The 26,350-nt window shown below is 36.0% G+C and overlaps 1 protein-coding gene across 4 annotated transcripts in view; it reads left to right on the plus strand.

The window, feature by feature from the left end:
• The window catches only part of TNFRSF19 (TNF receptor superfamily member 19), a 63,967-nt gene that overhangs the window by 34,702 nt on the left and 2,915 nt on the right, over nt 1-26,350 (plus strand). For all 4 annotated transcript variants that reach the window (XM_065830763.2, XM_065830800.2, XM_065830782.2 and 1 more), the window contains 4 exons: nt 19,188-19,352; nt 20,634-20,759; nt 21,522-21,624; nt 24,096-24,496. In XM_065830763.2, the coding sequence (XP_065686835.2) occupies nt 19,188-19,352; nt 20,634-20,759; nt 21,522-21,624; nt 24,096-24,489 (788 nt within the window). In that variant the 3' untranslated portion in view covers nt 24,490-24,496. The remainder of the gene's footprint in view (nt 1-19,187; nt 19,353-20,633; nt 20,760-21,521; nt 21,625-24,095; nt 24,497-26,350) is intronic.

The raw sequence follows: 26,350 nt of genomic DNA on the forward strand, positions 1-26,350 counted from the left end.
GCTAGTATAGTAAAAGTAAGATTTGGAATAAATTTATGTATTTACATTTACAAGATTAGGATCTGTGATTTTGTAAACTTTAGTGTGAGTGTAATGGGTATTTGGAGTATGCAAGGACTAAACTTCAGAGCAAAGATGATAAAAAGCTAGAAATTACCATCTGCAGGGAAATATTGTAGGGTGCTAAAATACATGATTAAAAGTAAGGGAGGGGCTGGAAGCTTGCTAGCTACATATGTATCCTATAAAATACTTTCACTAATGGTAAAAGAGGAAAATTCCTACTGTCTCAGGTTTACTGTAGTTTTTTACATTATTTCACTAAACATAAAAATAGCATTTTAGCTTGAGAGTAATTTTTGGATTACTTTCAATTCCACAATAGTTCCTCTGTTTACATAGTGGAACTTTAATTTACTTGTATCACTCTCTTCTTTCTGTTTATAGGATTTTGTTATTTGAAAGCTGTCAGACTCCAGATAATGTTTTCCAGTTATTAAGTTTTTCTGTAATTTTTATTTGGTTGCTTTATACAGTAAACTTTGTATTACTAATGCAAAGCAGCCTTTGAAGATAGGCTGCTTATGTTAATATGAAGCAACTGGCAGCTGGAAGTACATAACAAGTGAAATCATTCTTAATTATTTGCTTCTAACATGTATGTCCATCTTATTTCAATATTTTATTCAGATTTAGGGTTACCTCATAGCATCGTTCATAATCGTCTTTGCCATGTTGGACACTGTGATAGAAAGCATCTGGAATATTGTATAAACCTTTCATGAAATTCATAAGGAGTGACAGCTAATTTAAGTAGAGCTAATAGAATCACTAGCTTATAAATATCAGTACTATTCTATTAAGGAGACATTAGCTTTCCATTATCTCATAACTGAAATGTATACTTCTGTAAAAATGTAATAAGTCAGTCTGATATTTTCCATATGTGGCCTGATAGTAGAGTAACTTATCTTCAGGAAGTCTAAAACAAATTTGACTAGGTGTTTCAGAGAGATGAGAATTGCTATTCATGTCTTATAAAGCTTTATTGCAATTCCATTTCTTTCACTCAACATAGATCAAAGAGTTAACCTAGAAAATCTAAATGTTTTCAATTCCTTTTCCTTTATAATTGCGATGTTTCTGACCCATTGGGGAAAGATTCATGTATGACTTGGAGTGAAACAGCTCTTTTTCTTCATGTTCTGAATTGGCTGGGCTCCTTTCCGAAAACAAAAAGTTGCAAACGAAAAGAGGGCAGATTTTTCCTTCTTTTAATCACAGAGATGTGACCACTAAAATCAGTTATGGTAGTTCTGAAACATTACTGAATGGAGAGGAAATTTAGATTCATTGCATAATTTAATTTTGTTCCAAAGCTTTTACTTGCCTAGATCAGAGAATAACCTTTTTTTGCATACACATTTCCAACTTTCTTTCACTAAGTCCTGTTGTCTGTACTTCTCATTTCTGTGCCTGTATCTGGAGAAGTACTTCATTATGTAGCTACTTATCGCTGAATATATATTACAGTCAGTAGGCAGAACTGGTTGTAGTTGTTTCCCTCATTTCTATCCACTATCCACCCTACTCATTGCCCAAGCGGGAAAAAAAACAACAACAACAACAACAACAACAACAAAAAACCAAACAAACAAAAAATGGGGGAGGGGAGGAACACATAGGAAAAAAAATGAACTTTCCATAGAACAAAGTTTAGCTTAAAACTGCCAAAATGATATTACATTTTTTAAAACGTTCAAGAAAGCATCTCATGTTTCTTTGCAAAGTGATATCAGCCTGGATTTCTGGGTTCCTGTGACACATTATTTAGGAAGCCCTGACAAGGAGCTGCTACTCCCAACCCCAACAGAGTCTGTGTATAGCCAGCCAGACACTTTACCAAGGAATCAAGCCAAAGCACCCAGGGCTTTCAGTCAGTCTAAACTGGTAGACTTCTGTCCACTTTCTTGCACTACCCTTACATGTTTTGTTCCATGTGGTTTACTTTTTAATTTTTTTCTATTATAAAGATTTCCAGCCACCTGTAATATAACTTAGGACTGCAGAAGTGTGTGAGGGCTGTTCTAATGAATTGATTTGCTAGTAAATTCTGCAGAATGGAAGTACTCAGGAGAGCATGTCTGCTCTGTTACTAAAGATTTATCACTTGAGTACAGTAAACGATAGTAACCTGAACATCAGCAATTCTAATGAGTCGTTTGAACTTCCTGATCTTCCTGCTATCTCATCTAAGTTAGGTTTCTTTGCACATCAAAATTTTATTTCACCAAGTGAATTTCAAGTAACTCAGCTCAAGCTACATACTTAAAGAACTGGGCTAAGTAGCAAATGCTTTAGAAATATGCTTAATACAGGCAGCATTGTCAGGTTTTTAGAAGTACTTAAGACTTAAATATCCAAATAGGCCTAGGATCCTGACTCCAAAACTGCATCACTGTTCTCTTCTACAGCTACCCAACTGGGCAAATGCTTAAAAGTCCAAGGGACTATGACCTCCACGAGTATTTCACTGACTCTGCGTCCAGGTGGCTTGCACACGTTGCAGGTTTACATTAGGCCAAAAAGGTGGTGGTTCACTTGCTTTCCCCCAGCTGCCATGGAAAGGAAATGCATATCCATGGACTGGGCAGGTTGCTTTCAATAGATGTCCAGTTGGAAAAGGCCTCAGTCTGTGTCATAGTTAATCCGAGAAGTAATGGAACTAGAATTTAAGGAGGCACCTTCAAAGTTCTCTGTGCTCTTCAGTGGTGATCCCAAAACATTTGCAACACTCAGCAGCTGTGTGCCCATCTGGCACTGAAGCCATTGGGATCTATAGTCTGTCACCCGTCTGGACAATCTGTTTCATGGTTTCTTCTGATTCTGAAATGATTGGATCGGGGTATTGTCTGGGATTCCTTTTCTTGATAACTTCTTTGAGTCCAGAATTATTTCCTTATCATGGTGACTAATTGTGTGTTGGCTTATTCTGCTTACTCTTTGACTCTTACATCATGAGTAGGTTCCCAGCATTGTGTACACAGCCTAGATGATACAGTGCTTAGCACTGCAGGGCCTGTGTCTGTTTTGTGATTCTAGTGTTGTGGTTTAACTCCAGCTGGCAACTAAGCCCCATGCAGCTGCTCGCTAACTCCCCACCACTGGGATGGGGGAGAGAATCAGAAGAGTAAAAATGAGAAAAATCATGGATTGAGGTAAAAGGAGTTTGAGAGATAAAGCAAAAGCAGCACATGCAAGCAAAGAAAAACAAGGAGTTCATTCACTACGTCACATCAGCAGGCAGGTGTTCAGCCATCTCCAGGAAAGCAATACTTCATCACAAGTAGCAGTTACTTCGGAAGACAAACACCATCACTCTGAATGTCCCCCCCTTTCGTCTTCTTCCCCCAGTTTTATTTGCTGAATGTGACATCATATGGTGTGGAATATCCCTCTGGTCAGTCGGGGTCAGGTGTCCCAGCTGTGTCCCCTCCTGTGCACCCCCAGCCCACTCGCTGGTGGGTGGTGTGAGGAGCAGAAAAGGCTTGGACTGTGTGTAGGTGCTGTTCAGTAGTGACTAAAATCTCCCTGGGTTATTGACACCGTTTTCAGCACAAATCCAAAATAGAATCCCATACGAGGTACTATGAAGAAATTAACTCTGTCCCAGCCAAAATCAGCACACCTATTTCCATGGCTTATCAAATGAGTAAGTCTGAAGATCGATTCTTCTAAGATACCTCCTTAAGATAATGACATTGTTCATAATATCTGACTGCATTCTGACTACAACCACAGGTGATGGTTAAAAATAAATTCAAATTTAATACTTATAACTTTTAAAAAAGAGCAGAAAAGCCTATCTGCTGTCTTTGCTATTCGGGTATGCTGATGAAAATATACCAGTAAGACTGTTCTTTTATGAAATGGAAACTTGTTCAAATAGTTAAGAATTTGAGTTGTATTTTTGAAGTAAAGCTTAATCTGTAAATTAGTGAATTTCCATTTAAATTATTATCTGACTAATCAACCAAACTTTCCTTCCTACTTTCTGCCTTATGTGTTTGTGTGAAGTACAAGTGACTAGGTCAGACTTTCTATTTCAATTATTCTGCTCTTTACTCTCAAGTTATGGGTAGTCTTCTGTTTTGCTTCTTGCTACCTTTGTATTACTAGATGTGTTAAGATTGACCAGAAAATTATAGAGGAGGTCTGCTGATAACATCCAATGGACATTTAAAAAGCTGAATATAGCTTTGTAAAATCTCTGCAAAATTTATCAAAAAATGAAAGAAAACCAGAAAAAAGCAAAAGTTTTACTTGTGATTTTTCCCCCTTCTTCTTTTCTTCCTTCTAATAAAATTATGATCAACAGGAAGGAAATTATACAACAGTTTTCAAGAACTGGTTTATGAGTAGTGGGATAAAATTTGGCAATTGTAAATTCAAGTAGAGCATCAGGAATACATATGATTTATTGATCTGAAAAAGTTTAACATGCTGCTTAATGCATTATAATGTGTAATCCTAGACATCAGGTAATGAATATGCACAAAAGAATCACTAAAAGACATTTCTGCTATATTAACTGGTGTGGGTTTTGTACCTTTTAATTCAGAAAAATATTGGTTTTCCTTGATTGTAATTGTATTCATACTTCTGTAACGAAAATATTTTCTGAGCAGTTTTAAAAAACACAGAATGTCCTTGACATACAAATAAATTTTTCTGTGGCATGTGCAAGATCAAGGTGTGATTCACCAACATAAATGTTGCAGTAGCAGTGCAAAGCTAAAAAAATTTTGGATTTAATGCATACTTTTTGGGAGTATTTCTTTCTGGAGACTCTACAGAAGGATGCACTTTGACTTCCCCTTTTCATTGTGTCATTTTTCAAGGCAATTGTTAAACCTTTCCTTTTATCATATATGATAATTATAGTATGTGACTTTTCTTCCAGCAAAATGTGGTTTGTTATACTGATTTCACACATGGTGGATTGTGGAAGTTTCACAGTGAAGTTTTATGTATCCGAAATGTGTCTGATTGAGGTGATAGTTGATGGAAGGCCAAACTGATACACAGACAGTGAAAAACATCCATCTTTCAGTACATAGACAATATCGTAACCTCACTATGTCCTGGCAAAAGTGAAGGCTAGGCTTTTTATGTGACTGTGAAAATAATACTTCCTCCTTAGATCTGGGGACGGTCATATATATATGTATTTATATATATATATATATATGTATATATATACATTTTATGAAAATACTGTTGATGCTAAGAAGTGATATAAAGGAGGCAAAATACTTATTTTATCTGAACGTGCCAATTAAGACATTTGTACTTCATTATGTATCTACAGTTTACTGTCTCTCTGAGGCTAGAGACCAGTGATGATCACTACTTCTGTTGCTAGCTGAAGAATGAAGGAATGTTGTAGCTCTTGCAACAGAGCAAAAATACCAAACTAAAACTACCCTTTCTACTTCTTTCTTGCTGTTACTTTCGGCAAGCTTGTGATGTTAACTCGGATGGGATACTGCCATAAGGTTTCCTCTTCCAGAATTGGCAAGGTGTGTCCCACCCTTGTGCTGATTGACCCTCACAGATGTGCCTGAAGCTGTAAGAGGTTGTCAATAGGAAGTGCTTTCTTCCTGACAGTCAAACGTTCATTCTACATCCCTATCATTTAAGTTCTAGATTTATTTGGATTGAGCTGAATTGGAACCGGTGCTGTGTAACATCTTAGTTGGTGACATGGACAGTGGGACTGAGTGCACCCCCAGCAAGTTTGCCAACAACACCAAACTGTGTGGCACAGTTGATACACTGGAAAGAAGGGATGCCATCCAGACGGACCTTAACAGACTGGAGAGGTGGGCCTGTGCAAACCTCATAAAGTTCAACAGGCGAAGTTCAAAGTCTTGCCCATGAGTGGGGGCAATCCCCAGCACAAATACAGGCTGGGCAGAGGATGGATTGAGAGCAGCCCTGAGGAGAATGACTTGGGGGTGTTGGCTGATGAGAAGCTCAACATGACCCAGTGATGTGTGCTTGCAGCTCAGAAAGCCAACCGTATCCAGGGTGGCATCAAAAGAAGTGTGACCAGCAGGTTGAGGGAGTTGATTCTTTTCCTCTACTCTGCTCTTGATAGACCCCACCTGGAGCACTGTGTTCAGCTCTGGGGCCCCTAACATAAGAAGGACATGGACCTGTTGGAGAGAGTTCAGAGGAGGGCGATAAAGATGGTCAGAAGGCTGGAGCACCTCTCCTAGGAAGACAGGCGGAGAGAGTTGGGGTTGTTCAGCCTGGACAAGGCTCTGGGGAGAACTTATAGCGGCCTTCCAGTACCTGAAGGGGGGCTACAGGAAAGCTGGAGAGGGACTTTTTACAAGGATATGTAGTGATAGAACAAGGGGTAATGGCTTTAAACTAAAAGATGGGAGATTTAAATTAAATAGAAGGAAAAACTTTCTTACCATGAGGGTGGTGAGACACTGGAACAGGCTGTCCGGAGAAGCTGTGGATGCCCCATCCCTGGAAGTGTTCAGGGCCAGGTTGGATGGGGCTTTGAGCAATCTGGTCTAGTGCAAGGTGTCCCTGCCAATGGCAGTGGGGTTGGAACTAGATAATCTTTAAGGTCCTTTCCAGCCCAAACCATTCTATTATATGATTCTATGATCCATGAAAGAGTTTTCCTCCCTCGCAGCTTAGCATTATTTGGGAGGAAACTCCTTTTTCCTTCCTGGTCACCAAAGTCCAGGTTTCTGAGAACAGAGCATATGTCTTTAATTGTTTTTAACTATTACATATTTGAATCTTGCTGAATCTTGCCAGTGGCCCATTAGATGTGACAGTTGTCATTTCTACCTGCTAAAAATAATTTCATAATTGTAAATTCAAGTGTTATTGGAAACTTCATAATTTTTAAGTATCCAACCTCTCCTGATATATTATACACTTCAAATTTTGTCCTCTTCCATTTGGTTTCCTAAGTGAACACAGTATATACAACACTCTTGTCATTTATTAGCCCTTTTCAGTCCTTTGATGTTGATGACTAATTCCTATCCATGCTGACAGAGTAACAGAGACCTTAGACAAGGAATTTTCTGATCTAGCGATCTAATAGTGCAGAGAGAGCTACTTCAGTGCAGTTATTGAAAAGGTTGTAGCATAAGCTTCTGCCACATTCATCAACAGCACAAAATCTACAGAAAGGAAAATAGTGTAAAAGAAATTGTAATTTTTGGACTTCTTTACAACATTCATTTATTATGATTGGGGAAGGGAACAGGAACATTTGTGTATTAGAAGTCTGAGAAGTTTGAGATCTACTCTAGTATAAAATCTACTAGAGAACTATTAGTAGTCCTTACTTAGAAAGCTGTTAGGAATATAAATATTAAATGCTTTTTCAGAGTAAGGAGAAGTAATGTAAATGGCTTCCATCACAGGAATGGAAATAACGTAATAAATCAGGGATGAAAATGTTGTTTTTCGACACTATATGTTTATAATCTCTGAAAATTTAAAATATAAAATATGTTAATATAATCAAGTGAAGTTTTAAGTAGATGGTAGGAAGTTGAAGTGATATTTGACCAAACTGAATTGCATTGAGAGCAATTGGCTTTCTAGTTTCAGCATGAGAATTGCGCTAATAATGTGTAATCCATTTTTATCTACTAAAGCGTGTAGTAATGTAATTTGGGGACAACACAATATTCCAGTGTAAATCCCTTTGAAAATACATTCCTCATTGCTTACTACAATATGATGAAAAAAGTATAGCTGAAATGTATAAATGTATAGCTTCAAGAAGTGATTGGACATCGTACCATCAGACATATGTTGTGAATTTTGGGGTTGTCGTTTGCAGGGACAGGAGTTGGACTTGCTGATCCTTGTGTTTCCTTCCAATTCAGGACATTCTGTGATTCTATGAAATGAAAATGGAAAGGTCAACTTATGATTTTTAAAAAGTTTAATCAAATTTCATTTATTTCATGAATTCATATCACAAGGTCATGCATCTGTTAGTTTACAGAAGTGGTGCCCATCTGGCATTCAGAAGGTTATATCAACTAAGTACACAGTAACGTATAGGGCAGATTTCGTATCTTTGTTACAACTCACAGCTGGCAGCCCTATCTACTAATCCTAGTGAAAGCTTCGGTTTGAAATACAAAACTACTTTTGAACTTGCATATCTTTCCCCACAGATGTCTGGAGCCTTGGTGATGTGTTTCTTTTATGATCCTTTTTTCAATCAGGGAATGAACTCTTGCATTAAGAGTAAAGTTAGGCATTCATTGCATGACATTGCAATGAATCCTTAAGTATCCATTTTAAGAGCATGTTTTATATAAGGAAAGAAAGTTTGAGAGTGACCAAAATACTTCATTTTGCATGATTTTATGTACTAAAATTAACTGTAGAGACCTCTCTTGTTTATTAGGTTAAGAAATTCATTAGTGTATGCAATGATGAAGTTTGTAATTGCAGTATTCACTTCTAGTTTGTTAATCTAAAATATGAACAAGTAGTTTGCAAGCATATTTTGTTTTGCTTCTTGACACTGTTAAGTACAGTTAGAAAATGAAATTCTCAGCTTAACTGCAGAGTATGAGAATTTCAATATGTTTTTTCAGACCAGTTTACCATACTTTTGTTTCCTGTAGTAACTTGTGCAACCTTTCATCTTATGAGTCAATCCTATAATTAGTATCCTTCTTTGCCAGAGGCATGCTGCGTGTTTGTTTTAGGTACAGAATGTCTGCAAGAAATTTAACTTAATCGTTACTTTTTAATGTAAGAGCTGGTTAGCTCAATTACACTAGATTAAAGTGAACTTGAAATTCCTGAGTTAGAGAGAAGGGGCTAATCGTTGACCTGTACTGAATAAGTACTATTTCCTATGGGTTTTTTTTCTTATGTGTACTTGCTAATGTGGCTAGCCCTTTAGCCCAGTCTTGCAGTGGCTGTAAGTAATTATCTGTTCATTGTATGGAGTGGGTTTCCAAAGTTCTTATTTAACTTGGCCATTAGGTTGATCAAAATTATTCCAGTATTGCATACATTGCAGTAAAGCTGGAAAACATTTTTTCAGTTAACTTTTCCTTTATTGTGTTTGGGGATAAACTGAAAAAATGAGTAGTAGTTACAGCTTTGCAGTAATTTGGGATGTTTTTTTTAGATTTTTTTAGGCATTTTCTAACCACAGAAGCATATGGCTGTATTTTATATATATTAATTTAGTGACACGCTTTTACTCTATGTTCAGACTGAAAAATATTACTTTAAATTTATCTCATACAATGACCCAGCTAATTCTGGGAATAGTTGCATTAGCACCATTGCAACAGCACTGAGCTTTGGTGTATATGACATAAATAGATGCTGACTGCTATGGTTTCTGGGTACAGAGAGTCCAAGTTGTGACTGACTTGTGAGTATAAAATACTGCTATATTAAATGTACAATACTGTGTTGGGTTTTTTTATTCTACTTTTTGCTGGTAGATACTGTTGGCTATATTACTTGGCTACAAAATACTTAAGCTGTGTTTCTCTTAAATTTCTTGTTTGAAATAAAAACACCACAGAAAACAGGGAATCTTTCTAGGTTGAAACTTTCCATATTGCCTACTCACTATTAAGAAAATCATTGTCAAGCAAAAGAACACTTAAATATCACTCCAGAGGACTGGAATTACCCAGAGGACTGCAATGTTTTGGAAATAGGATAAGATGTGATAGCCTTAGTACTGGATTTGTGCACTAAGGGCCTTAGCAGTACTTATTCATTATAAACTAACACCTCATGAGCTGGAAACAACCCAACAGAGGAATGACCTAGTGTTGCTACTGATCACTTGTGTCCTTCCACTTGTTGTCTACTTTGCTCACCTTTAATTTTTTGGGTGATAGGCCTCGCACATTCTCACTCTTACTGTTTCACTTGAGCTAAGGTAGTGCACTGCAAACCTTCTCTTTTACAGACATCTTAGAGTGATCTCATGCATTATTTTAGGCAGTGACATGTGCCTTTGAGGTGTAGGCTGTGACTGTTTCTTAGAAAGATTAGCTCTTTGTTACAGCTTTCTTCAATAAAGGTTTGTATCCACCAGTTTTAATAAAGTTTCATTTAAGTCTAGTGGTATAATTGTATGTGCATCCTACTGAATGTATAGTTACTATACCTGCATGTGCAAATTTAGGATGGAACTAATGCACCTTGATTTAGGTACATAAATGTTAATGCTTAACTCTGAATTTGTCAGCTCAAATTCCCACTGATAATCAGCAGAGAGAATTAGGTACTTCTAGAGTTCAGGCAAGCCAGATAAGGTAAGCTTCAATGACTAACACTAAGCAGTCTTTCAAGCCATTTCAGCTTAATTGCTTCTCTGGAGCTGTCTGTTTCTGTCTCTGTTTTAGAAAGAGAGCCTAAGGTGAGTAGCCTTAGACCTTCAGGCTTCTGAACTTAAGAGTTTCATCTAGATGCCAGTATCAAGTTAGATGAAAACTACGAATTCAACGTTGTATGATTGTATCTGTCTTCTTAAAACCTGATCTTCCTCTTACCACTTTTTAAATTAACTATAAGGAGGAAAGTTTGATTTTTGAAGTGTAGATTTTTTTTCACTCCTGCTAAATAAATAAAAACATAAATTAAATAAATTAATAAAAAATACTTTTCTTATTCTTTGATGAAATGTTTCTTATGAACTGAAGCCCTCATTCTGAGAAAACTTTGCAAAGTTAGAATGTGCCAAAATTGAGGCCTGCAGCCATAATTAGATTCCTTGATATATAGTCACTCTGATATAGTTTTTATTTACATAGTTGCATATGTTATTTCTTACTGGGCCTTTGTTCCTTTAAAGCACAGGATAGGCAAAACCTATAATTCTGTGTCTGGCCTTATTTGCTACACACTACTTTATATTTCATACAGAATGTGAGTTTCTAATTTACTGCTGGACGTTTCTGTGGTTCTGCCACTGTAAAGACTTTGTTACAAATTTTGCAGTTGTTGAGTTTTATCTTTACAGTAGAAATGATGTAAAATGTATAGTGAAGCAGAGAAATTAAAGTCAGAATAGTGAAAGACATCAAAAACCCTGTGTTGTTACTTGACAGACCGAGAGAAGGATGTGTCCTTCTTGACTGTGGATATCTATAATGGCTACATCTATAAACTGGTCACCTTAGGCTCACTCTGTATACAGTGGAGACAAATGATTAAGGGAGGTGTTTAGAACAAATTGGATTAATTGCACCCTAAAGGAGCCTTTCTCATCCCCCCCACCACTGTGTGGCCAAAGTTCAGGTGACTCCCTTAGAAGCAGATGTTTGCTTTGGTCAGATGAATCTCACCAATAGAGCTTGACTTTTCCAAGATAACCTTTCAGAGTGTGTTCTATGTATTCTATGACTAATTCCCATTTAATTCTGTTAAAGAGGGGAGATGTAATGTTTCAGATTGGGTGATATAACAAAACAAGGGTCTTGTACGCAGTAGCTTTTTGTTCTATGTGTCTTGACTTTATCCCCAAAGCTTTATGCGGTGAATTAAAAACTGCTTTTTATAAGCTATTATTATTTCTGACTTGGAAGCTACAGCTTTTTCATCTGTACTGTAGTTTTCATGTGCAGGGTTACTGTTGCACAGTAACTTTCTTTGCAGTAAATCATGACATTTACTTTGATTTTTGAAGTATTACAAAAACCTGGTGATAAATATCTAGCTTCTAAAGGTGTTGAGGCTATATGTAATAAACTTATGAAAATTTATATTTAATCTCATGTATTTCAGGTTACTTACAAAAAAAAATGCATTTTTAAAAGATGCTGAGGTTGCGAGGTTGAACATTAAAATGTTAGAAAATACTAGTAGGGTGGGTTATGCAACTCATAACTGCCACCTTAATTCAGAATCATAGTTCAACCCAGTTGTTTGTAAGTATTATGAAACAGTCTTGATTACATAAACACACTCTGTTTTCCACAGTACAGACTTATTTCCCCCCAATATGTGGAAATCGTTTACAGTTATGTTTTTAAAAAAAACAAAAACCCAACCCCAACCACCAAGCCCCCTGGTCCCAAAAGAAATCCAAACGAACAACTACTCCACATTCAGAAGTAGTTTCCTTGCCTGGAGAATTTAAACTAAATTAGCAATATTTTAACATGATTATAAACAGGAAAAAAAGTAAGTGGTGGACACACTGGAAGAGTGTATATGCTCCCTGCATGAGTGAGAATGGGATGTATCACAGCTGCCCTGCCACCCCTCAGGCCTGCCGGGCTGCTCACGCTTATGGGATGGAGCTTTCCACACTGTCGCGTTTCAATCCATACTGAAAAACAATCCATGCGCCAATCTGCAAGTTCATCACGCAGCAAATATGGCATCTTGATTGAAACTTCTAGAACAGATCACAATATGCATGGGATTCACAGTGTTGAATTACACTTTTGGTTAGTGGATGCGAGTTATTCTCTGTTGGCTAAAGGAGCAACAGAGACATTCAGACATGCTTATTCTTGCATTTACACACGTGCCATTGTCACTTAACTAGTGAATATACAATTAGATTCCAAAGGGTATATGGTCTGTCTCTCCTCTTTCAGAAAACAGGTAATGGCAGCAGTTAGGCACTTGAAAATGGTGTGTACTTAGACAGCACAAACTTTATTTCTGCTTATGTGGGTAATGCCTTGTATAAGCATTTTGGAACTGAGAATGATAGAGTGTGTATACAGGCAATAACTGTCATCAACTGACTTAACTCAAATACTGCACCAGGTTGTTTTTAATGTATAATTGAGTAGTCCTAAAGATGAAATATTACTACACATACGGAATAGGAAACAGGTGCTTTCTACTTCTGTTGAAAAGGCAAAGCAACTTTCATAGTCTGAGTGGGATGGATGGATGCATTCTATAGTTGGATTTGAACAAGAGAATGTCCTAAAATAATGTGTTCTTGTTCCCAAAACATGTCTGAAAAACAATTTGGTTGAAAGTACAAGTTAGAAGCAAAGCAGAGAAATAGTTTTTCTGCTGTGCCTGCCAATCTCGTATGTTCTGACAGAAACTTTCTGTGCTACTGATTTAACACATAAAAACACCTGAGAGAGGAACTGCATTTTTCTGTAAAGTCTATATTAAACACCCTCAACTGTGAGAGGTGCAAAGTGAGCTGCTAGAAGGAAAATTCAGAAATGTAATTGCTGACAAAACCACAGTCATATTAACAGCAATATACACTTTGTGCCACCAGATCATGCTAAGTATTTCTGATTTATGGAGGAGAGACATCCTGTCTTTTCACATTGATAACCAGTTATGTTATGTTGCAGGGAGGGGGAAATGTAGTTCAGCAGTGACACAGATTTTATCCCACTTTCTATGTTTTTTTGCTTACTGTCAGTTTTTCCAGGTTGAGGGTATCAGTGATTTGAGGGTTTATTCTCACATATTAGTATTTTTAAATGGCTCCACAGTTCTCAAAGGTGAAAGTTTTGTGTATGAAACAATGCTACTTTTGTGCCCATATATCAGTTCAATTTGTATGACCATGGTAGTGCCAAGAATTAACAACTCTTAATTACTAAAAGAAAAACATGTTGCAGAAGTTGACTATGCCTTACAGACATAGTGATGTGTATCCTGTATTGTGGAGTTCATATATATTTTAAATTCACAAACACAGTGTAATTGTTCTACCATTTTAAACATAAAAAGCTGTCAGCGGTTGTAGTCTGTGAAAATACGCAGTGCGAGAGAAATGGTCTTGGAAACAAATAAATCAAATTCCAAAGATTTTCATTTATAAGCACATTTCTCAGGATTTCCAAACAATGGATAAATACTTGAATAGTCATTTTTCTCCCCTAGGGCTTCTTGGTACATTTACTAAGAAAGTAACAAAACCAACAAAATAAAACAAAAAAAAGTTGTAGGGCACTAACTTGGAAACTGAAGGCTTTGAAGTCAGCACTTGGAGTACATTTGAAATATGTGGTTTGACATGATGAACTTTTGGGTGTAGGCCATGCACGCAAATGGCTGTCCTTTTACAGATGTTGCGAGACTTTCTCTCTCTGTGTTTACCACAACCTCAACAGTAATGTTTAATAGAGCTTCTTACCTCCTACTTAAAAGATCTGGAGAAGGGAGGCAACCTTCTGCCTTGTAAAGACTAAGAAATATACTCAGGACCACTTACTTTCCATTGATGTTAATGCTCAGTAGTATATATATAACACACATCTATAATACATGTAGTATCTGAATTATATATACACACACATCATATTTATTTCTAATTCATTCTTTTGGTTGTTGGGGCTAGGTAGATGTATTGCCTTTTTTTCTTTTAAATGTACACAAACATATTTTAAACATTTTTCAAAATGAAGGAGTTTCAAGATAAGCCAAATTGCCTTGTATTTTCCATGGATCAAGAGCACACATACAGATAGCCACTGCAATTCAGCTGGCAGGCAGTGACTTGTTAGATTATTGTAACTTGAGGGTATGTCTGAGCCCTTAATTCTTGTCAAATTCAGGTTGATGGCACTGAATGGTGCTAATAAGCATAAAGGTGGGAAAACACTTTTTGTAACAGGAGAATGCTTCTTTCCCCTCTCTTGACCAGAAACACCCATATTCCAGGAATTAACAACATTTTAATTTACTTTTGTATCTTATTTTCAATCCTCATAGTAAAAGATGGCAGTCTGTCCAATATTACCATGTTATTGCTATCTAAGCGGAAATTTGATTAGCTTTGTTTTATTGAGTAAACCCTCTCTGGGTTAGCACTGACTTGACATGGTAAGAAAGAAAACCCAAACATAATCCACATTTTATTTTCCTCAACTTTGGTAATTATTATTGTTATATTATTTTTTATTATACCCGTGGAAGAAACAGAAAATGTCGCAAGCTCTTTTTTCACATGGTTAATCTACCACAAAAAGCTTTCTTTTAGGCATTCTGATTCCAGTAGTGACCATAACTAATCATGGTTCTGACAAAAAAAATCCAAGAAAATAAACATGAAATAAGCGATAAAGGAAGCCTTTTTACATTTTGTCCTGTCTCTGGTTGTTTGGTATAATAGGCTGAAAATTCAACTACTCTGTTTATTGGCAAAAGTTCTAGTGATACAGCTGGGATTCATATGTTCTGCATTAGCTGAGTTACTGCTATTTAACCAGCTTGGATTAGCAGAAACTTGCTTTTAAGAACCACACCTTCACATATACTGACATTACAATGCACTATTGGTTAATTAAAGGAAGAATGTGTGTTTACGCTTCCTGCTCAAAATTAAGCAGGAGACATCTTGGTATTTTGGTTAATTCTTCTGTAGCACCAGCACATTTCCAGAATATGTTGGAACTAAGATTTAGAAAAAGGAATCTGTTTCTTAAACGAAATGTATTTTTTGTTTTCTTTGTGTGATACGTAATATGCACATGATTTCCAAAATCAAAACAATGTGCACCTCCTTGCACTGTTCTTAATGTATCACATCCTATCCACGAAGGGTTTAATTACATATTTAAATTTAATCATGCAATAGATCTAAGTGCAAGTTTAAAGTTTAAAATGCACCTCTTTGCTTTACTGAAATGTGACCATTAAGTCTGTGAGCCTGAAAAGAAGGAGAGGGCTTGTGAAAGTGCATACATATCCACGTAACACTGAAAGCAGAGTTCAGCAATGCCCAACGGGCCACTTCTACAATAGCAATCCACTTCTGAAATGTTGGTCTCTGCAGGGAAGATCACTATCATTATAATTAGAGCTATACTACAATGGACTGCTCACAGTAGCTATTCCAAAAAGTTCTTTGAAGGTGAAGATGAGTGGTAGGCATTCTCAGGAAAATAAAATTGTTTTCTCAAGTAAATAAATAAATAAAAATCAACCAAATAAAGTAAATTTTAAATAAACAGATAGCTAAAATAAACTTATTTTTGCCATCTCAGTGTAAAGTACAATGTCTGTATTTCCAGTTTGGATGTTGCTGATGGGCACTAAGGGAATACATGTAATTTGTGATTTCCAAGAATACTGCTAATTGTGAAGGCCTGATTTGTTAGAACTGCTTAGTATTTTGGGTTGGTACGTTGATACAGGTATTGATATACATATTATATATTAATATATATATGAAAAATATTTGAAGATATTTTGATCAGGTTTTTATTTTCTTGTCTTTAAATACTTGTCCAGGGTGTATTTACCCTTCTAAAGAATAGATCAAACACTTGACTAAAATTGAAAACCCAATATCAAAGCATATTCCTTGGTTTTCACACCACAGCCACCACATGTTGCTGTATGGGTAGCTTTTTTTATATATAATTTTACTGCTTCTCACAGAATTATCTTCTGAAACTTTTCATGCCATGCAGAAATTTTTGCAGTCTGTTAAACTGTAAACTTAAAACTATAGCTGCAAGAATCCTAGAAACTGAGTAAAAAGCTTTCTCTGTGGAAGATTGCAGTGCTGCTGCCAAGAGCATTGAAGTTATGACAAAAAGATTATGACATTGTTGCTTTTTCTTTTAAATAACAATGGAAATCTGGAATAGAGGTCATAGTACTTAGCTCTGTGAGTAATAGGAATTATAGAAGAACATGAAGAGAAGGGTAGGTAATAATTATTTAACAGAAAAAGTACCAGAGACCCTGAATTTAAATTGTACTCTATTATCTGAAACAGAACTGATAAATAGGCTATCTGCTATGATAATGCAAATGATAGCATTTCAGCACAAGGACAGTATAAAAATGTATTTCTAGCTCCTGTAAGAGACTTTAGCCTCTTTATTGACATGATTTTTGAGATCTGGTGTATTTTAATAACTCAGAATCGCAGAATGGTTGAGCTGGGAAGGAACCTATGGAGATGATGTGTTTCAACACCCCTGCTTAAGCAGAGACACCTCGAGCTGACTGCCCAGGACCATGTCCAGATGACTTTTAAGCATCTCCATTGAGGGAGACTCCACATCCACTCTGGTCAATCTGTGCCAGTGCTTGGTCAGCCTCACAGTTAAAAAAGTGTTTCCTAATGTTCAAAAGGAACCTTCTGTGTTTCCGTTTGTGCCCATTGCATCTGGTCACAGAAAAGAGCCTGGCTCTGTCCTCTTTGCACCCTCCTGTGAAGGATTTATACACATGGATGATATATCCCTCAAGCCTTCTCCAGGCTGAGCAGTCCCAGGTCTCCCAGCTTTTCATCACAGGAGAGAGACTCCAGTTCCTCAGTTGTTTCTGTGGCCCTTCACTGGACTCTCTCCAGTAGCTCCAAAAAAGATATGCTGTAAATTTGCCCTCTGCACTTCTCATGTGACAGTAGAACATAATAGTACAAATAAAAGGTGAATAGAAATATTCAAGCAGATGTAAATACAGTAGCACTTGTTTTTCTTCACATTGAACAAAAATTCTTCTGAATAATAGCTGTGATCTGACCTCTCCACTTTTTTTTAGATACTTCCACTTACCAGCAACTATATTATATTAAAATCCACAGAAACTGTCTTTATTTGATAAGTTGTACATATTTTTTCTTAAACTTCAGATTATTTCCTATAAATTAATATTTTCTTTGGTGTAAGTGATCTGAAGACTTAGAATTGGATCTAATAAATTTGATTTTCAGTATATCTAGCTTTTTGGCAATCTGCCCATTACAACAAAGCAATATTGAGTTGTAAATGTCTTGCTGCCCTTGTTTGATGTATGTAGGGGTAGTATTCCTGAGTAGTAGAAACCAGTTTATTGCATCAACTAACCTAGTAAGTTAGTTCTCTCCTGCTAGTATTATATTGCAGTTAGGACCTGAAACAAATGTATGTATGTACAATTTTATTAGAGATTTTAATGTAGTCTGGCAAACATTTATCTTGCAATTTAAACTTTTGACTGCATGGACCATTTCTTGGGAATTATAGTCTTTAGGTTTTAACCAAAGATTTTCAGGGGGAAATAGGCTTGTTTAACTTATTTTCTAAGTTAATAAAAATAGGGTTTGTGGTTTTTTAAAAAATTTGCTGTCAGAGAAATATTCAATATTTTGTTCCTTTTCTCATAAAATACTGATTTGAACTTCAAAATAGATTGAAACAGGTGAGCTATGAGAATTCATAAGTTGTTAAAACCAAAATAAAATAAGGACTGTCCAAAGAAAAGCAACAAAGCTGGTGAGGGGTCTGGAGCACAAGTCTGATGAGGAGCAGCTGAGGGAACTGGGGCTGTTCAGCCTGGAGAAAAGGAGGCTGAGGGGAGACCTTATCGCTATCTGCAACTACCTGAAAGGAGATTGTAGCGAGGAGGGTGTTGGTCTCTTCTCCGTTCTCTCTTCCAGCCTAAATGATTCTATGAATTTAATTTTACAAGACCATTTGTAATTTAAGATAGTTTCAATCATTGTAGTAAAACTTTTGATACTTTCTTACTTTCCGTGTAAAAGTAACTATGTTTGTCAAAGCTAGAAACATTAGGTCTTTACTAACATGGATGTGAAGTCAGTCTACTGAATTTTTTTAGAGATATTGTCTGTATTAAAAAACTATCACTGAACGAAAAAAAGTTAGCACAGTTGAACTCATAGGTTTGATCCTAGAAATGGCCGTGATGTCATGACATCATGCAACCAAACAAAATGGTTTGACCTTTGACAGCATCTGACCTTTTGTGGGTGTCTCAGTTCTCAGAAAGTTTCCACATTAAGGAAAGTTCGTGTATTTGTGACCCCCTCTAGTGGATAGCTTTCTCAACTGTGCACTAGGAAATGTTGTCCATATTAAATCGTCTGACATGATTAAAAATTGAGAAGTCTTTGTTTTCATGGTAAAGATCTGATTCCATTCCCATGGATGGTCAGAATGTGTTTGTGTTCATCTCCGCTCATTACCACTCATCTTGCAATATATTTTAATAAGGTTTTTTACATGATGTGGTTGCTCACAATTTTATCTATTTATATGTGCAACTGATGTTTATACATTAGCTGATGGAACATCCTTTTTTTTCTGTGGTGCGAACCTCTTTTATTTCCCATACCTTCATTTACATGAATGTATATTCCTGAAATGTTTACAGTTTGCCTTAATTCTTATTTAACTTTATTTCAGGTACCACCAAAGTAAACCTTGTGAAGATCCCATCAACTGCTTCCAGTCCTCGAGACACTGCTCTAGCAGCTGTTATATGCAGTGCACTTGCGACAGTGCTCTTAGCTCTTCTTATTCTTTGTGTTATCTACTGTAAGAGGCAGTTTATGGAGAAGAAACCAAGCTGTAAGTTTCCAGTTATTATTGTTTCTTTGTAATGTTTATATACCTGTATTAGTTTGGCAAATATCTCTGTAGGTAAATAAATGAAATTTCCACAGCATTCAAACAAATTTAGCATTGGGATAAGCAAGCTAGCAGAAGCTCAAAACTATGTATCCATACATGTTTGCCAAGTCAGTTTGGGTGTTGCAGTTTCTACTGAGAAAATGCTGTGCAGATATCCAGAAATAATCCAGTTGCGTTAATTCTGTGCCATACTCTGTTAGACGCTGCACAGATATAATGTGGACCATTTGGGATCCAAGCTGGGATGTCATTATGGAGTTGCAGTGCTAATGTGGAAATACCACCTTGGGGGATCTGTGCATTACATGCCATTGTGAAACAACTTAGCTCGTCAAGATTATGAAAGTGGACAGTGTGGATAGCAGATTTGTCATTTAGAATTTTGATTTTTTTTAGGCATATTCAAGATTAATTAAGTACCTAAGCCAGTTAGATTTATACATTTAAAAAAAAAAATCCATAACAGCTCATCAATGTTACTCAAAGATTGTTTATAATAAACATTTTTCTGCTCCTTAATTTAAATTAAGACAGAGGGAAGTCAGAAGAGCTCTAGTTCTCATTTATCATTTAAGAAACTTTTAATAAAATATGTTTATAGCATCTCATGAGCTCTGGATGTCAAATAATAACAATAATAACTAGGAAGAATCAGTGTTATGACTGCTTAAAGCACAAGCAAAAATAAAAAAGATTCAGAGAGGCATTGTAAGAAGGGTTCCTAACCTAAAAGATGCCTTACAATGGAAGTTTTAAGAAATTCAGACATAGTGAATTCAAACTTCAGTAAGTGAAATTTAGTAACTTGTTTGCCTTGGCCTACAACTATACAGATTAAAGGAAATCTGCTTTTAATATGAAGCTCTTTAAGATAGCATAAACAAAATCCCAGTGGCTGAAAGCTGAATGTGGAAAATTTCAGATGGGAATCACTGGGAATCATTAAATACTGAGAAGATGTAACAGTGAATAAGATACACTCTCAAATCATCATCAAAATAACAGCAGATGATGTCTTCCTAGAAGAGGCTGTCGTTGAACCAGCTGTCCTAAGGCTTGTTGCAAAATCTGTGGTTTATATGAAACCACACGATCAGTTGGAAAACGTATGGAAATACTGTATAGCATGACATTTAAGTATTCTGTGAAGATATGAGGCTCCGAACAGGAAAAATAGTATAATTTACTAATATATATTTGTATTCATTTTGTCCAAAGGGTCTCTGAGATCACAAGACATTCACTACAATGGCTCTGAATTGTCATGTTTTGATAGACCACAGCTAAATGAATATGAACATAGAACTTGTTGCCAGTGCCAGAGAAGCACATCACAGACATGTGGTATGTTAGGTCTACTTAAAAGTCACTTTATGGCATGATGAACATTTATCTAACACTTGAGTTGCAACATTTAACTTTAACTACAGAGCTAACGTTGTCAAGTACCCTTTGTCCTAGGCTGATTTCTCAATAAGCACATAGAATTTCCAAGTAGATATTTGGTTATGGTATTTTTTTTTCTGTTTTCATTCCAATGACCCGTCACTTTAAAAAAAACAGGTTTTAAATGTCTATCATCTCACTTCTTTCTGATAAAAATAGTACTGCATCTGGCTTTGAGACTTAAATTGATGTGAAGAATTTACCAGACAGTATCTAAGAACATGATATGAACTCTAAAGGACATTAAAAACCTGAACAATTCAAATCATTGAGATTTTGTGAAGTAATTTCAGAGCAGATGCGTTTATGGCATTGACACATATATAATTTAAGATAAGAGCACAGGCTTAAGTACCATCCTAATATGTTAACTCAGAGTGTGATACTTCCTCTTACATGTATCTAATTGAAAAGTAAACTAATTTAAAAAGTAGATATTCATGAGTGGCATCTGTATTAGTCTTGGAGGAATGGCTTGACTTTTATAAGTAATTCCATTTTAAAGTAATAAATTAACCCATTTCTTTGCAATAAGAATTTTTTCCTCAATCCATATATTATATTGTAACTGGGAAACCAATACTCAGGTTTGAAAGAGTACAGAGACTAAGTTTATACACACCTTTAACACTTTTAATATTATTAATTTTCATTCCTTAGGACCAGTTCACTTGATTCCATCACTGTGCTGTGATGAAACCTGTAGCATGGAGCACAGCAGTCACAATTGTGCTTTCCACTCACAGACTACACTTAATGAAAGGTAACTTAGTTTTATAAATGTCTATTAAACATTATGTATTTCTTATGCAGTCAAATTAATATTTATACAGATACAATAGCTGTTTGGAGTGGAATGAGGGATTTTGATGAACTGTAGCCATGTACTTCTGGTTTTGTACAAAAACAGGTTTATGGTGAAAAACAAGTTTGGAGTATTATTTAATAAATGCTGACATGATATATCCATTTCTCTGACAAAGAAGTGACTTATTTCTCTCACAAGCAGACAGTCCTCTTTCTCCCTCTCTGGGGAGACCTTACAACAGCCTTCTAGTACCTAAAGGGGACCTACAGAAAAGCTGGAGAGGGACTTTTTACAAGGGCATGTAGTGACAGGACAAGAGGTAATGGCTTTAAACTGGAAGAGAGGAAATTTAGATTAGATACAAGGAATAAATTCTTCACCATGAGGGCAGTGAGACACTGGAACAGGCTGCCCAGAGAACTTGTGGATGCCCCATCCCTGAAAGTGTTCAGGGCCAGGTCGGACAGGGCTTTGAGCAAGCTGGTCTAGTGGAAAGTGTCAAATCATTCTATGATTTTATGATTATATGATTATTCTATGGTACCTTAGAGGCTTTGGTGACCCCCTCTTCTGCTGTGGGTTAGCAAGGTGCTGCATAAACCTGCAGATCTGGGAGGATTAAGGTACCATTTAGAAGTGTCATGAAGATTTTCTTTTTTTTAGAAGCTCTTAATGACTGTGACATTTGAAAGATCTCGGTTTTAATTTCTAACAGATTGTAACCATTAGTTTCTTGTGATCTGCTAAATGAAATACAGTAGTAGAGTAGTTATTTCTACAGCAGTGCCATGAGCTAAATATATAAAATTTATAGTGTCATTCAGAGTTTGCTGGTTACAGATTTTAACACAGGATGTATTTATTTATTTTAGCTAGAATTGTTTTCCACGTAAGGTTTAAATTGGTCTCCAGCTGCCTTGTTCTTATGACCAAATGTAACTAAAAATGTAGAGGCAGCCTCTTCGTAGCTATTGTTTATGCAAGGTGACTTAGTTACCAAAGTACAAGATACAAAATACCTAAATTTTCTATAATAACTCGTTTAAATACCAGTAAGCTTGAGTCATCCTTTTATACCACTAAGGCTGACAAATTGAAAGTTGTGTACTTTGTAAGGGATCTTTTGGTTAAGGCTTTAAAAATAAATGTCATACCCATGCTATGTCGACATCAAAGATCCTGTGGTTCCTTCCAGAAGTAACGGAGTTTGCTTCAATTTCCTTTGCCAAAATAATGTATTTCCTTCAGTTGTGGTGTGATGTCCTGACTTTTGGCCTCATCTATGAAAATGGTTTGTGTGTACATCAAAACAATTAAAGCATCATGTTTCAGAAATTAGTAAGGCTACTTAAAATTTCTTATAGGCAATGTTAATTTGGGATGAGTTTTGTCACACTAATTATTACTGTATATCAGACTTAATAAACCCTTTATGTTTTATAAATCTGTAGACAGTTTTTGGAAACAAAATGTATTAGTACATTATTTTGAGGTTTTTGATACTTATTTAGGTATACTATAGTAAAAAACATTACTGGGCTTTCAACAGAGATAGGCATGTGTAGTACACTCAGACATGTATCATCATGTACCTTAAATACATTTGAGATAGATAACTTTGAGTTTCTACTTCCATTTTCTCCCATTTTCTATTAAATAAAAATGATCCTTGTGAGAACTAGAACTCCTTGCCCTTCATTAATACTCTGTTCTTTCCACATGAAAGACAATACCAGAAAAACTTTTCATGTTGTGAAGGCTAGACAGAAAAACTGAAAAATCTAAAGTGAATGTGTGTTCAATATGAAATCACGTAGATACAAGGAGTTTCAAACAGTCTTGTGCATTCCCTTTTCCCAATCTGAACCCACTTCTTTTACTTCCATTAGATATTTGTCTGGCCTGTGGTTTGGTTGGTTGGTTGGTTTTGATGTTTTTCTTTTTAAGAAAACCTAGAGTTGGAGCTTCCACAGTCTTCCCAAACGTCTTTCTTACTGCAATTTAATCTTGTATCTTGTTTTAACCCCTCCATGCATTGTGAACAAATTCCTTCCTCTTGGAAACAGTCTTTGTATCTGAACAGTATTACAGTATTTTTTATCATATTTCTGTTATTTAGACTATAAACAACCCCAAATGTAGTTCGTGTTTTCTAAAACCATGAATTGACAGCATGAAAGGCTCTAGGCATCCTCTTTAAGTTTAGTGGTGTTCTCCAGAGTTTTCTTCATCTCCAGATGAAGAACAAACTGTTTCTTTTCAAAAGAACTTGTTTGTACATGGTGCCTCTAGAGTATTAGCATAATATAACCCTGTTAAACCATCTTGAAACACCTGTAATTATTATATTAATGACAGTAATTACTATACTAATAATATTTTCTGGAATGCTTTTGAAACCGTGTCTTTTTTTTATCCTTTTGCAGGGCTTCTGATTCTGTTGGAGAAATGATTCCTACTTTCCTTGGGTCTCTTTCACACTCTACCTGTGGAGACATTTCAGATGCTTGGCCTCTTATGCAAAACTCAGCTTGCTGTGACAGCATTTCTTTCTGTGAATCATATTCAGAACTGGCTAGAGGATCTGCAAAACCCTGCAGTCCTGAGACTGAAAATGCAGCCACTGTTGAGTCGGATAATAAGCAGGATCTAAGCGAAGTACTTATTTCAGCTAAGGCTCTTGATGGAAACATTGCAAAGTCCTTTGAAATCTCCAAACATAGAACCTGCATAGAAGTTTCATCACGTCAGAACTCAGCAGCTGCTGAAAGCCAGCCAAATACAGAGTGTAATGGAACAGCAAATGGCTCTACAGACTGATAAAGAGGTAAAAACCATAACTACAAATGAGTGAGAATGAGTACTCAAGGCATGTAGAGCTAGATAAAAATAGAATTGTAAAAAGTTGTAGGGTTAGGATGTTTTTCATTAGATTACACCTAGCTATTGCTGAAAGGAATTAAAACTCTACAAGATATCCAACAGTTCTGCAGTTTTAAGTCACTGACTGAGTTCAATAAGTGTAATTACCTAAACTGTAACCTTGAGAGAATGTGAACCAGAATACAGGAGTAAGTCTGTACACCAGTTAGCTTTTATCAGGTTTCTCCATTTAACTTCCAGGGAAAAAAAAATCAGTTTAATAGCCTTATGACCAGACTGTAATGTGAAGCTAGTCTTTGTTTATGAGGGAAGAACTGAGAACTTGTCTTTGCTTACTGTACACAAGGCATAAAAGACATGGCAAGTGTTCATCCAAAAGTATTTACAAAGCCTTCTCTGAAGCTAGTACAGAAGCAGCAGAAGCAGGAGAATCTCAAATGCTTTTTAATGCCATATATATTCCCATCTCATCAAACAAAACTTTCTGTAAGTTTGTCCATAAAATTTAACTTAATCTATAAAACCTCACTATTCCAATTCTCAGAGAAAATGCAGGTCAGGTCAAAATGAGAAGAGGTGATAAGCAGTCATCTCTACCACATAACAATGTTACCATCACAAAAAAGTCAGTCTGCTGCTGCTTCATCATTGTATCTTTTTGAATATTAGCTGTGCACTGTATTTTTAGAATTACATTTTCCACTTCTGGAAGTAAAGGATCTCAGAGTATGGATGTGCACTGGTGGTGTTACACAAGGGTTGTGGGGGCTGTGGTTGGAAAGCTGAAATAGTTCCCTGTGCATGCACACAAAGGCAGGAACAGAAGTACTTGCCACTAATAATAATAATCCACCAAACTTCATTAAGAAAATTATCCTATCTGTAATTATGAAAATTTGGGGCCATCTGCAGAAACAAAACTGCCTTCCTTTGATCCTTTTCCATTTGGTTTGATGCCACTTTCATATTGTTCTTAACAACAAAAAAAAAATATTCTGAAAACATGTAAGTGCAATAGTTAATTCTTTGTAAATCAAGCCTGAATTCTTTAGGTGATGTTTTCAGGAGGTGGAAGAGGAGGTAAACAGACTGCTAAGTCAGGAATTTTTTTGGCATTGGCTTCAATGGAATTTGTATATCACCCCAAAAATCTACTGCTGTCATTGAAAATATTAACCTTATCTATGTTGCACATATTTTTCTCCATATATTATTTATAATATATAGTTTGTCTGTAACAATGTCTGGCACTAAGTGCCCCTGTGTCAGGTAGCCACTGGCATAGTTTCAGTTTGGTATATGCCAAATACCATTAGGTGATAGCCCTGTTCTCTAGGTATGTATAGAAAGGGACAATGGTATCACTATAACTGCAAATATCAATGCTGCTAGTTCCTAGTTTTTCGATGCTTATCAATGGAACTTGAATGCTCTCTCAATGTTTTAAGGGAATATATTGCCATGTTAAAAAGATTTTTAAAAATCAGAAATTAATTTGTGGGTAGTTTTGCCCACTCAATTATCAACCTAAGAGGCATGATTAATATTAGATTTTTTCTATATGAAACGAACCACAAATTTCAAAATATCACTAAAAATTAACTTACATTTCACCGTATCTGTTAAAATATCTAAATTGAAAATTTTCTTACTGATTCATATGTGTGTGTAGAAAACTTTTATGACATTTCAAACTCCTGTGTTCATTAATGGTTTTGTATTATTATGTATTACTGTTGAGATTTGTATATGATTATGATTAAGCAAGGTGGTTAGGTTTTTCTTCTTTTTTTTTGCT

Source organism: Patagioenas fasciata, chromosome 1 (genome assembly GCF_037038585.1).
Source record: "Patagioenas fasciata isolate bPatFas1 chromosome 1, bPatFas1.hap1, whole genome shotgun sequence".
NCBI classification, from domain to species: Eukaryota; Metazoa; Chordata; class Aves; order Columbiformes; family Columbidae; genus Patagioenas; species Patagioenas fasciata.